The following is a 13915-nucleotide window of genomic DNA, read 5'->3' on the forward strand; positions in this document are numbered from 1 at the left end:
ACTCATATGCACTTAAATATACTGATGGCTTATATCACACACACACACACACCAACAGGCTGAGAGATGAAGAGGGGGGAGCCACTGTGCGCATGACAGCCATGTGGCAGGGCATTAAAGTCTGAGTCATCACGTCATGCGACACATGTGTGTCTTCCCTGCAGGCGCTCGGCATGACCGCATATGAAAGGGCAGCCCACCGAGGAGCAACAGGATAAATATCACCGTCGCTACCAGCAGGGCGGAGGACGGCAAACGTCAAGATTTGCGTAGCTCTTATTGTCAAGAAAATATGCTGCAATGTCCTGGGCAGAATCATAGCCTAAGCCAAAGTTAGTCAAGGACATTGGCTTTACCCGAGCAAAGTCCAATACAAAATGTCATCTATTTTGTCTGGCAAAACGTGTTTATGATGCAACTGTTATGAAGTACAGTTGTCAGTCGAAAGAGACAAATTAAATGGCAGTGACTTTGTGATCAAACTGGCAGACACACACTTTGTCCTCTTTTTGGTATACCAGTTTGCATCCAAGATTCATCAAATAGATCTAATCATATAACAACCTTGTATGATGAATCACTGTTTCCTCCACAGCCGGGCGAAATTGGACAATTTGAAATTCATGTTGTTTAAACCTTCAATAAGCATTTGCGGGCAGCAGAAACGATGCTATAAAAAAAAAAAACTGACATATAATCAGTTGACTCCTGAGGGAAATGTCTGCCTCTTTAGCTGCTAAACGCTCCACTATGTTCATCAAAACAATAATAATGTGCGCCAGAAAGTCTAACAAAGAGTAGAACAATTCTGTAACGCTCCATAGAGCTGAGGGGAACTGCAGAGTTGGGTGATAATCCTTTGTCAATTCATCGCTCAAGGAACTCTTTTCACATACAAGTGGTCATGCGATCAACTGATAATATAAAAATATTCATTGCAGATAGACTGTACATTGAGAATTGAACCAAATGAATAAAATGTCAGTGATTAAAAAAAAAGAAAAACTCGATTTGCTCTCACTTATTTTGGAAATAGAAAGAATAATCAAAAGATGACTACCCAGATCACACAAGCTGAGCACACACCCCCCCCCCTCCACCCCCTCCTGATACCACCAGCCCCCAAAATCTCATGCCTGATTGGTGCTGAAGGGCCGTGTTTGATTACTCTCAAAATTCTGTTTCAGAGTTAAGAAATATTTCTGAAGGGAAAACATAACCGTGACTGTGCCAAATATTATCTGAAGGTAAATATCATATCTACTAGCTAAGATGTATTGTGCAACAAGGAGCTTGTCCTGCAGGGAGGGCAGTCTCTGCTTTAGGGGATTTAGTGCAGTTAAAACAGTAGCGAGTGAAATATTTAGTTATAATATGTATTCCATAATATGCCTACAAGCAACATTACTACCCACATGGTCACACTGGCAGTGTCGGCGTGTTAGCTACAGCTGACAGAAACAATAATATTCTCCAGCTGGAGTTGGTTTAGTTGAGTACGTAGAAATGAGCCTGTAGCAAAGAAGGTAAAAAAGCATGAAATAGGACAGTCGGACTCAAATGAGTAATACTACGTCTGGGACACGTTGAAGGAATGAGACTATAGAAAGAATGTCTGCCATGACAGATGTTTTACCTGGATGCAAGTTTTGCTGGATATTAAGGCCTTTCTGAGGCTAACTACACATAAGTATACCACAGGCAAGGACACACCTACTGTATATATGCAGCTGAAATCGCATAAAGATCTGTCTCTGTCTGCAGGAGCCTTGGCACACATACATACACCCACATCTCAGCACACAAACATGGTGACAGGCAATTCCTCAAGGTCTGGTACCTTGGGAACCTCTGTCTTTCCTCTTCTGTGCGTGTGTGTATGTGTGTGTGTGTGTTTGTCTGTGTGTGCGTGTGTGTGTGTGTGCGTGTGTGTGTGCGTGTGTGTGTGTTATCTGACTGTGTCCAGAGCTTTGTGAGTGTGCGTGCCTGTGCATGCCTGCGCGTGTGTGTAGAGGACCTAGCGGACAGAGACAGAGCGTCTGGATTTTGGTAAGGTCATAACCAACCATTTACACAGCCTATGGCCATTAGGTGCTCATGGTAAGCATTCAAACCAGAACCGTCTCCTAACACACCTGTTACACCACGAGCATACAGCAGCTCCAATGGTTGTTGCAGTGTTACAATGCTATCTTGAACTAATGCACTATATTAACTGGCTGACATACAGAACATGTAGTCACAGTCAAGCAAAGTCAATCAAGGTCTCTGTTTTATATCAGTGTCAATTGAATACCTTGAGGTTTTGACAAAAACAAGCAATAAAAATAGCTAATTTGTCACTACTTTCTGAGCAGTGTGAAATATTTGGTGGCTTCTAGCTGTAACTCTAGCTGTGTGTGTATAGCGTAGATGATCTGATTAGACATCGGCACACCTCACTGCTCCAAAGAAGCTATTTGATGCTTTATCACACGAAGATGAGAATCACAAGAATACCACCTATTGTATATGTGACATGAAGTGCATTGGGTGAACATTAAAACACACATAACCTTTAGCAAAACAAGCCTCTGTGTGTTTGGATGAGGCGTTTGAGAGGGGAGAGGGCTTACAACAAAATTATAGAAAAGACATGGGAAAGATGTCAATGGGGAGGGAGCGGAGCCCCCTGAGACGGAGTGGAAGATTACCTACACCAGCTAGACAAAAGTAATGAGCTGCAGAGAATCAGCAGGGGGACCAGGAGCGCAGAGAATACGTAAATCCCATTAGAAAAATCCTACAATCCTACAACAACTAAACAATTACAGTATATCCCTGGGAATGTGAATTGAAATGGGAGTTTTTCAAAAAAACAGCATGCGGTACAAAGGGAAATGGAAAGAAAGAATACAAGGAGGAAGAGAATACTTCAGTTAGTTCAGCAGCATAGCCCTGCAGAGACCCAGAGGTCACATGAAGGGCAGGGAGGAAAGTGAGATGACAAAACCTTTGTGCTTCACTGCATTCTGTAAGCCAGACCCTTTGTAAGCCCCACAGGGACTGTGCTACACTGGCAGAACAGTGAGACCCAACGTTCACTCAGGCTTTCCTCCACCAAAGAAATTCTTAGTACACTACCTGTCTGACTTAGTTTCTCCACAAAGAATCCCCACTTTAGGTATTGTGTTTACCAGAGATGTGTCTCACAAGTTTCTTGGAAATAAGTCACAGCATGGAAAAAGTGCCTTTGAGTTAGTCCAGTCCCCTTTAGAATAAACAAACACAGAGTTGTGCAGTTACAACGTTTACCGATGCCTCACTTTGTATTTTAATTATTTCGCATGGGAAAGCTTCAGTCCCAGACCAGACAAGCACATGCTTACAGACCAGATACTGAAGGTAATTTAAAGACATCGCATTCTCGTTCAACCCCAAAACATCTCATGCGGCTGGTTCTCTGTCATGTCTGATTTGATACATGACAGAGACATTTCACTGAGACGCTGGATTGATGTGAAGTGATATTTACATCACTGGACAGGCAGGAGCTATCATACACGTTACTGCACTGCCTGATTGTTTATAGACTAAGGGCCACCTTCATCATTTGTCTTCGTTCTGACATTTGTAGAGAAATTGCTGTTGATTTGATTTTAGAAGTACTAGCATTTAATCCCTGGAGATTTCCCCAACGTGTCATGATAATAAAAGCCTGAGACTTACAAATGAACCACAATTTGAAATCAATAGGAGGAGGTATTGTGTTATCATGTACACATACCATAACTCATGAATCAGACACTGTGCTCAGTGACGGACAACAAATCCAATAGAGTGCACAGGCTCATTTACTTTGGAAACGTTGACTCTTGATGAGGAGGGACCTCTGTGGTATGGATCCGGGGCATCGGTCAAACCCTTTGGTCATGAGAGAGTTTTAGTAGAGAAGCATATTGACCACGACTAATATGAGTGCAAAAGAAATACAGTAGGTGCACACAAGTGACCCCAGCAGTGCTGAAAACGCATTTGTGTGAAGTAAATCCCGTCACGAATCACGACAGGTGGACAGCACTGAGTGACCCGTGAAAAATTAAGATGGGAAAGAGCCAAAGTGTTCTGAAAACTTGAACTGACCCTACCAACAAATACTATAGTTTCTGTGTCGCCTAAAAATGAAATAAATTCGAATGGCTATTTACAACAGACAAATGTGGGTAATAGTTTGGTATTGTTCTGTAGTTTCTTTTTTAAAATAAGAAGACTGTTCTTGTTCGATCCATCAGACTTCTTTACAGCAGAGTCACTACGTTCTCAGATTGAATTAAATAATATAATTACTACAAATAGGACTGATGGCCAAAACTATGACATTTAACCTCACTTCCTTGGCCCAGTTAAATACTGCTTTTCAAAGTCTAACGGTTCTCACCAACGTCTATGTGGAAGGACGACGCGTGTATCACAATGCCTACAGAACTGCATCCTTCCAGTTTCATGTCAAGTTTGAAAGTAATTTTATATTTAGTGTTTCCTTTTAATTAATGCTATCAAATTAGCGCTTCAAAACATAATGACAACTAATCCAAGAGCAGCAAACACTATATAATTTGCGTGGCCAAAACAGTGTCGCTTCACATGTCAACAAGCCAACCGAGCATCAGCCAGCGCAGTGGGTACGCCCTCTGAACACATTTGTATGTGTACATATCTGAACCCATTTATTCTCTCCAGCCCACATGACACTGTGTATTTACGATGAGCCGCTCAAGCGTTGCCTTCCGTCTGTTGGGAATAATTAGCACGCAGGTTGGTGACCTCTCGGGCACACACGCATGTCCACACACACATGCCCTACTCCACAGCTTGCTTTCTATTATTTTGGTATGACGACTGGTAGTAATTCAAAAGTTGCCTTTTGAGCATTAATTCTTTCCCCTCGTCTCAAAATGGGATGAATGTCAAATGTATCTTTGGTTCGATGATAATCCTGATTTACAAAAACCCTTGGTGACGGGGCTACAATCATACACTGTTCCAGAAAAAAAACACTTTAGCATTCGTGCCCAACAGCCCTCGCTGTTAACCTTTCTCGAGGTCATTAGGATTTCTTGTCATCCAATAAAACTGCTCTCTAGGGAAAAATATCACATGGCTTCCTGACTTGTGATGGCTCACTAGAGGAAGAAAGGCAGTGTGTGTGTGTGTGTGTGAGTGCATGTGTGTGTGTGTGTGTGTGTGTGTGAGTGCATGTGTGTGTGTGTGTGTGCGTCTCTGTCTGTGTGCATGGATTGTTTTTGTGGGGTTTTGTTTATGCCCGTTTCCATTTGTGAACTGGCAAAATATAACTATTCTTCAAATTCACATGTCTCACTTTAACATGCAGACGTGCACACGTAGGACTATCATTTCTGGCATGACAGGAGTCGGCAGAGATAAAGGACAGGGAGCGAGAGGAGTAAAAGCTGGCGTTAAATGTACACTAAATTATTGAAGAGAAGAAACATGGCAACAAGACTTTAATCATCCTAAACCCGGATCCCATTTGGGGCTTGTCAAGGCTAAAGGACTTAAGCAGGACACACTGTCAGGATATTGGACAGCGAAAGGCAGCTACATTGTTGTGGTACTGATGCAGCAAAAGTTGTTTTCCATTTCTAAGAACCAATAGAGCAGAGGAAGCTGAGTGCTTTTTGGAGAGCATGAAAGATGAAACCGGGTGAACGAGGGGTCTTTGATTAGGAGTACTTCACCTCAGTGAACAGGTACGCATTCACACATACTGCGTTCCAGCAATACTGTAAAGTTGATGTGCACTGAATTAACATGAGAGACACATTTTGGCAGCTTTCTGGTGAACTCATGACAGACTCTATTAATAAATTAATAAATGCAAACGCCATCTGGCAGACACAAGCCGACTCTTTTACCAGCAGCTCTTTTAACACACAGACACACACACACCATTAAACTCTCTCATCAAACGCGATAAGATAACTTCATCTCAAGCTATTCTGTCGCTTTTCTCATCCCCACATCCTCCTCCCGCTTGTGTCAAAAGTAAAATGGGGTCAACGAGGATGAGAAATTATACTCTTTTTTTGTGTGATAGAGGTATCCCCCATATGCTACTGCTAGCCTGCTAACACACTAACCACTGACACAGGAATGAGTTTTCATGGATACCACCGCAGGTGTGTATGATAAATAAAGATGTGTATTGATCACACATGTGCACGCTGGAGCCGCTCACAACGCCACGCAGTAAATAACACAGCAGCAGCTTAACTCCTCTGATGAGACTGTTGCTGTCTCAGTCAGCCTCATCTCCGGCGCATTGCATAACTGAGCACAGTCACAAACACACAACCCCAGGCCTGGGGAGCCATCGAGACGAGTTAGCTCGCAACTATCAACCCCAATATGGAGAGAGATGAAATGAGGAAGAGAATCAAATGCAATAAAACAGATAGAAAACTAAATGAATATACAAATTGTCTGTGACCCTGAAAAGAATCTCTAAAAGAAGCAGTAGACTGGAAGGTTTTGTCACCATTTGCTATCCCTACGTCTCTGACAATGTTCAACACATGTGCACGCACACACACACACACACACACACACACACAGTCAACATCTTTAAAGATTGGATGCTGCAATTGTACACTTTCCTGTTTATGTCTATACAGAACCAGATTTCAGCGCCAACTTCTATATCAACACTTTTAAAACGATTCCCATTCGTCCAGTCCGAAAACTAATGGCTCAGTGAGGTTCCCCTGTGACTGCAGACAAAGCGTAAAGGGTAGCACCATTACCGGGTGAATCAGAAGGAAGAGTAATGATGGAGATGTGTCATAGTCAATCTATGCTGTGACCAAAAGCTGCACAGGGCCACTGCCAATCATGGCAGTTACTACAAAGCCTGTGTGCACCCGCATGAGCAAACGCATGCCCCCGTGGATGTCAGTCAGTGTTTGCGTGCGCACATCCACTAACATTTGTATAAGTCATCGACCATCGTACGTCTGTGTGTGTGTCTGTGTGTGTGTCTGTGTGTGTTACCAATGCCACCTCCGAATGTCGATTCTCAAATACTAACTCTTTGTGATTGTGTGTGTGTACAGTGTCTGTGGCCCCAATTGCATGTGTGAGTGCTATGATGTCCTGAGCCTGCCGATGAGATAATCTAGCAGAGCATGGAGTGACAATTTGATCAATTGCTGGCTCACAGGGAGTCTCTGAGTTATAGTGCTGCCATCTCTCCTGGCCACCACCAGTAAAGAGCCATCTCTCTGCAGAGATGAGCCGCCACACTGTTACACACGCAGCTGCAGACCACACAGCAAATACACACACACAGAAAATACATAACATATAATTAGCTGTAGTTTGATGGCGGTGAGAAGCCAAAATCATCCAATAAGGCCCCTGCATCATGTTTTCTGTCAGAGAGTGACAATATCTATGATTACAAAGTGCTCTGGAAAAATTGGTAATTTCCACCCACATTATTCTGGCTTTAGCAAACGGACTGAATCAGCAGAGTATAAATTTCAATTATCAAGGGTGGTGACTTTCTTCTATTACAAAAAAGAAAAAGAAACTTGTGTTTACATCCTAAATGGTTTATTTCCAAATCCTGGAAAGCTGGTTAAAAGCAGGATACAGGTTCTGGGCATTGTTTGTGAGCTGTCCACTTTTGTTTTCTAATTATAAAGATGTAGCAGATACCTTTCTTTATTGTAACTATTATTTTGTGGCAAATGTTTCCCTTTAGATTAGGCTGTATGCTTTGGTTAGTGAAATCTTTCTGTCTGGAGGCTGATGGATCTCAATTAACATCAACTTTAGCTCTGATGAAAGTTCAGAATATCATCACATTATATGGTTGATATGCTGCATACAGCTCATTATGCTGAATTAGCACGACCTTTTCTGTCTGTTTTCGCTGGCTTCATGATACCAACTCTGTGTGCCAGCAACCTGCTGCTGATGCAAATACAATTAAAATACTGGCCAAAGCGTCTTGTGTTGGGTTCAAGCAATATTAGATAATATGACAAGTGACATCAGTGTAACACATTTAGTTCAGTCTGGTCAAGAAATAAAGGATATATAGAACAATTAAAAAAATTAAAAAGGTGCTCTGCCTCTAATGACAGTGCTAATATGATAGATAGCTAATACAGTATGTGTGCCATGTTTAAAAAACAAAATCTGTTTTCTAAATGACACAACTTCTTTTCACTCCGGAGAAATTTTACGGAAAACAATTAACAGCGGTGTGTGCACTTGGGCATATCTGTCTCAGTGCATTACCACATACAGATCAATAAGGATTCTATTCTTGGCCATTAGATCTTGAGGCCGGGGTAGCCGGCCTCTCTCACTCTTTCCGATCTATTCCCTCTCTCCGCTCTATCGGCCTGCTCTCTCCTGCCAACCTCTTTCTCTATTCCCATCTTCCCCTCCTCCAGACAACACCAAAGGGACATTGTCATCTTCTCTGCTGGACAGTGGAAGCAGCAGCAGAGTCAGTGGCGAGCATCAAACACGGGCCAGTTTTGTGGGGGATCACAGATGTGATTTGCTTTGTGGCTAGAGGGATCAGTCGCCTCCTCTGAGGATTCATGCACACACACGCACACACACACACACACACACACAGACATGTACACATAAATTCACTCGCACTCATGTACAAATCCACACACACACCTCCTGTTCCTGCTGTAATTCTCAGTCCTCTGCCACGCTGCCACGCTGCCAGGCTGCGGCCCTTGATCTGCCACTTCCTGTAATCCTCCATGGGAGAAGAGTGCAGCCAAATGTCCTGGCAGGCCAGCCAGGCAAACAAACACACATACACACAAACATGCAGACACGCAGATAGCCACGAGTTGCCTCTAAGTGCAAAAATAATGACCTCCAGGACAGAGATGTGTATCAGCGCAGGAGTCCGATGATGTCTCTCACAAAATGTGCATCTGGATAAAAATGTTTCCCAAAATACATGATAGAAAAAACACACAAGATGCAGGACCGAATGAATCATGATATCAATTATGCCCCTTTCATCTGTGCCACGCTGGTATCGTTGTCATCAGATGAAGAGGCAAGGCTGACTAAACAGAAAATGACAGCGGAAGAGAACCAAAGAAAAGATGGATGACTCCCAAATCACCTTCCCCTGACTCCGATAAGACTCTATCTGATCCACATCACTCAAACACAAGAGATTCCTCCTCGTTCAATTTCAAAGTGACCAGTTTCAGCTAGAAGGAACCATCTGACGAGATCATTTCAGCCAAACTAGGGATAGTCTGAGGGAGTTCTGATCCCTAAGCTGAATGATTATAGGCATCTTTTTACACCACGAGTACAGCTGTACTCTTATTCTGAGTTTACCAAGCCTGGAGCTCACAGGAGTAATGTACCAGCCAGCAAGACATAAGCCCCATTAAGCTTATTCACCAGTTCCTGAATCAGCCCTGACATAGTACTTCTGAAAGAGGAGGGATTGCATCTCCTATCTTCAAATGCATGTGTACCACTGACTGACTGCTTCATCCAAAGCAGAGCAGCTGTTGAATCTGTAAATCTTTGGGAACATTCAGTCCCTTCCAGGAAAAAGTGGTGCATTATTATCTCTTCAGGTCTCCCTCTCTCTGCTTTTAAGAGCAGAAAACACTCTGAAGGTACACACACACTGAACACCATCGTCTTTTAAGAAGTCTGGTAAACCTGGCTGTGCAGACTCCATGCTCACTCTCCTCTGCCTTTTGAGTTTTCTCCGTTTCCATCCTCACCTCTTCGGTGCAGGTGAACAAGAATGAGTCACGGCCATAGCTGCCAGCAAGTGGGAACGAGGGACAGCCAGGTGGACAGCTCTTCATCACACCGTAATGAGCTGGCAAAGTCTGAGGGACGGGCATGAGAACACATGGAGGACCTGTAAAAGCCGCCTGACACAGACGAGCTTGCGGGCGCTCTCTGTAGCTGTACGACTCCCCGGCGTGCCGCTCCATCACAAGCTGTTGTCCCCGTTTGTGTAAACGTCCCAACATTGCAAGAAATAGAGGACAGAAGCCACCTCATCTGCTTACTTCTCCAGCTCAATTGCATCACATACTTCAATATCCTGCTAAATATGGACCTTTGAGTGACATGTCTTGTTCCTTTTCAACGTCAGCTCTTCATTGCTTGTTCTCTTCTTGAAAACTCTTCAGCATGCTCTAAAAATACCCTGAAACCCCACCGATGTATGCAGCATCTGACTCCTGCAGCTCAGACATCTGTTCACTTACCTGCTGCTGCCTCCCAGAGATGCAGGGATTTAAAGGAGCTGCCACAGGCCACGGTGACCTATAACATTAGCAATGACAAGAAAAAGGATACAATCTGAGAGCTCCATTCTGGGTGCCGATGGCCAGTATCTTCTGCACAGGGTCGAAAGCCATGGACGACGGCTGGTAGGGGAAGCCATGACGGACAGTCTAAAAGACATGCAAAAAGGAGAACATGTTATTGATTTGCATTTCACAGCAGGGGTGTTGTTTTGTGAAGGATATCACACACCTGATTTTGGTAAACAGAGACCCAGATGGATGTGGAAAGTGTTAAGAAGCGGAAATGTAAAGCTTGAAATTGCACAGACAAGAGGAGACGAAAGAGAGGAACAAACGCACTTTCTATGCACCGTTGCTCTGTTCTTCGTGATAGATGATATTTGGCTTTGCTATTTAGGATCCTTTTATAATCATGGGCCTATTTTGAGATTTCTTCTCTCCCATTTCACTCTTTTTTATCTCGTTTTCCTTCTCTCACTGCCTCCCACATGAAGTCGTGATTACACTGAAGTCTGGAAATTAAAAACAAGAGAAGCAAACCAACAAGCTGATTTCTTGCATTATATTTGAGTGCATTGTCCTGTAAGGTGTTTATGTTTCCTGTATATTTGCCTGTGTGACTGTAGCTTTATGCCGTCAGTCAGCTGGTGGTGGGCTTGTTGGATTTGTTTGCTTAGCGGCCGAAGGCTAAAGCACATTACATAAGAAGCACTCAGTGCACCAGAGACACCTGCCTTCTCCACAAAGAAACATTACAGAGAGTTCTGGTCCAGACAGACAGTGAAAGTGCATAAGGGAGGAGGGAGTCTTGTTTAAAGGAGACTTCCATCAGATGCTTGGCTCTTGATCAATGTCAGTCAAACCTGCAGCTTCCGAGCTAGTCTTTCCAAAAACAATATCCCCTAAGCCCTCAGGTGTGTTGGCTTGACACAAGATTATATATTCTAGTTTTCTAGTTATCATTCAGGGCACTCGAACATAATTCTCCTTAACAACTTCTAAAATGATTACAGTTTATAAACCTTCACCTGCCCGAGCCTTGGACGTCTGCACATTGTGACGGTGTTTCGTCGCTGTGTCTAGAACAGTCAAGGTCAACAATCATATGACTCTTCCATTATGCTGAGCTCCAGAGGCACACAGAGACTCCGCCATGTAGAATAAGCTGAAGCCTATCAATGGCAATGGGCTGTGATAGCTACCAGATCAAAAGGGATTCAGCATCATAAGAGAACCTGCACAAGCCTACTGGTCAGAAAGCAATTAAAACCTACACATGCTTTAGACTAGTAACTTTACCGCTGACACCTTTAAAAGAATCCACAATCAAGCCAGTTACAATTGTGCAAGTGAGACATGTGGGGAAATCAATAGCAAGCACACAGCGATGTCTATAAAAAGGCCACACCAAACCTTTATAAACATTATAGTGGGCTAATATGTAGCATGCGTAGTAGTAAACTGCCATTGGATTTTTTGCTGTCTCCCTTCAAACAGGCCCCGCTCATTTCAGGCGCCATCAGACCCCAATGGATCAATGATCTGGAGGTAAAGTAGTATGTTTGTGCGTGTGCGTGTGTGTCTGTGCGTTTGTGTGTGTGTGTGTGTGTGTGTGTGTGTGTGTGTGTGTGTGTGTGTGTGTGTGAGGGAGACAGAGCTAGAAAGAGAAGAGTGTGAGAGGAGAGCGAGGTGGGGGGGAGAAGGGGATGGAGAGACACTGAGGAAAAGACAACACGAAAGGGGATGGCACACGCTCCCACGGGCACATTAACCAGAAACCTCCGTTTTGCTCATCCAAAACCAGCAGATTATGCAAGAAGGGATCAGTTTGGCCCAACCCCTCGATGTGACAGTTCATGCCAAGCAACACATACAGCAAACGATGACATTTTCACAGAGGATATATAGTCCTTATATCGCCAGAACAGAAATATATAGTGGTTTTGTGACATGACTGCACACATACTGTGCAACCACACAGGAACTTACTCATGTGTATTGTCCTGCCGCCAGCGCGCATTCGCCATACAGTATGCGCATTGTAGTCAGGTAGGTTACAGGCTACCTACCACGGCACAGGGCGCTTTCATGGTCCTCTTTATTATTGTCGAATGTTAAATAAACATTCAACCAGCAGGTGCTCGTTGTAGTTTAGACTACAGAGCAAAAATGATTTGCTCATTTATTTATTTGTATTGTGTGGAGCTCACTTGCACCTGCTGTATAATGCGATGGGATACGCGCAGTATACAAACTGTGAATTGTAATTTAAAGAACATGCATGCGGAATGGGGCTAACCGTGATAAAAAAACAAACAAACAGAGCTGTGTTATAATAGCAGGCTCGCCCACCTTGCAGAGCTGGAAATGCTCGGACTGGAGGGTCTCCTGGATCAGATGGTTCTCCTGTGGCCCCACTTGGACAGACGGGGTGGAGGAGGATACCTCTTTCAAGCCGTCCAGCACCTTCCTGATGTTGAACTTCTTCATCTTCAGACTGCAGAGCACAGAATTGAGATCACCCGCAAAAGATGAAGGGGATGGCCACTTTCTCTCCGACACACACGCGCGCGCGCGCACACACACACGCACACTCAAGCGCTCTCTCTTCTGCTTTCCCGTGTAAATCTCACATTTGAGCGATTGTTATTTAGCGCAGTCTCCATGCTGGAATGGAAGGCTCTGGCTCACACCGCACAGATCGCTTCTTTTCTTTTCTTTTTTTTTGACGTGTAAATTTGGAGAGGAGCTGCTCGGAGGTTGGTGCGTCGGTGTAATTTGCTCGGAGTCCGTGCTGTGCCCCACTGCGTCTCGGTGGCTCCACTCTTCTTCTCGGCTTCCCTCCCCTCCCCTCTCGGCTCTGTGCGCCGCTCAGCCAAGGCGGAAACGCAGCGCAGCGGTGGTGTTGGTGCTGCTGCTGCTGACGCTCTTGCGCATGTCTGGCAGAGCAGAGGCATCAACGCAAATCCCGCCACCTTGCCTGCTCTCTCTCTCTCTCTCTCTCTCTCTCTCTCTCTCTCTCTTCTCTCTTCTCTCTCTCTCTCTCTCTCTCTCTCTCTCTCTCTCGCGCTCGCTCTCGCTTCTCTCTCTCTCTCTCTCTCTCTCTCTCTTCTCTCTCTCTCTCTCTCTCTCTCTCTCTCATCTTCCCCCAGCGACAACGCCCCCCTCTCTCCCCTCCCCTCTCCCTTACTCGCACGCACACATAGTAGGTTTTGCTCCACTGCACCTGGTGATGTTGGGATGCTGCAGCGTTGTGAGTGTCTGTCTCCACAGATACTCACCCTATCCACTCCGCCTCCGCGTGTGCTCGCGTGGAAGGTTCTCAATAATAAAGGCCATCCCACATAGTGGAAGTGGACTATACAACCTTGCTGCATTTCCCCGTTGCTATATTTTGTATGGTGGGTTTAGAAAACATATAAGAAAATGTGATGACATTAAAATAAAACAGGGAAACTAAAGCATCACGTTGTTCCTAAATCCTTTTTTGCATTTGACTTATACATCAAGACATCAATTAAAAAAAACATATCATATTGGCCATATTGTCTTCATTTTAAATCCCTGCTTGCTCAAGA

The 13915-nt window shown here is 44.2% G+C and overlaps 1 protein-coding gene across 2 annotated transcripts in view; it reads right to left on the minus strand.

The window, feature by feature from the left end:
* stxbp5a (syntaxin binding protein 5a (tomosyn)) overlaps positions 1 to 13302 on the minus strand; it is a 79105-nt gene extending 65803 nt beyond the window's left edge. The window contains exons 1-2 of one of the 2 annotated variants that reach the window (XM_034528056.1): positions 12690 to 13302; positions 10387 to 10484 (exon numbers count right to left, since the gene is read on the minus strand). In XM_034528056.1, the coding sequence (XP_034383947.1) occupies positions 10387 to 10484; positions 12690 to 12827 (236 nt within the window). In that variant the 5' untranslated portion in view covers positions 12828 to 13302. The remainder of the gene's footprint in view (positions 1 to 10386; positions 10485 to 12689) is intronic. The other variant, XM_034528057.1, reaches the window with a different exon arrangement.
* Between the last annotated feature and the right edge of the window lie 613 nt (positions 13303 to 13915).

The sequence above is a fragment of the Cyclopterus lumpus genome, chromosome 24, assembly GCF_009769545.1.
Source record: "Cyclopterus lumpus isolate fCycLum1 chromosome 24, fCycLum1.pri, whole genome shotgun sequence".
Lineage (NCBI taxonomy): Eukaryota > Metazoa > Chordata > Actinopteri > Perciformes > Cyclopteridae > Cyclopterus > Cyclopterus lumpus.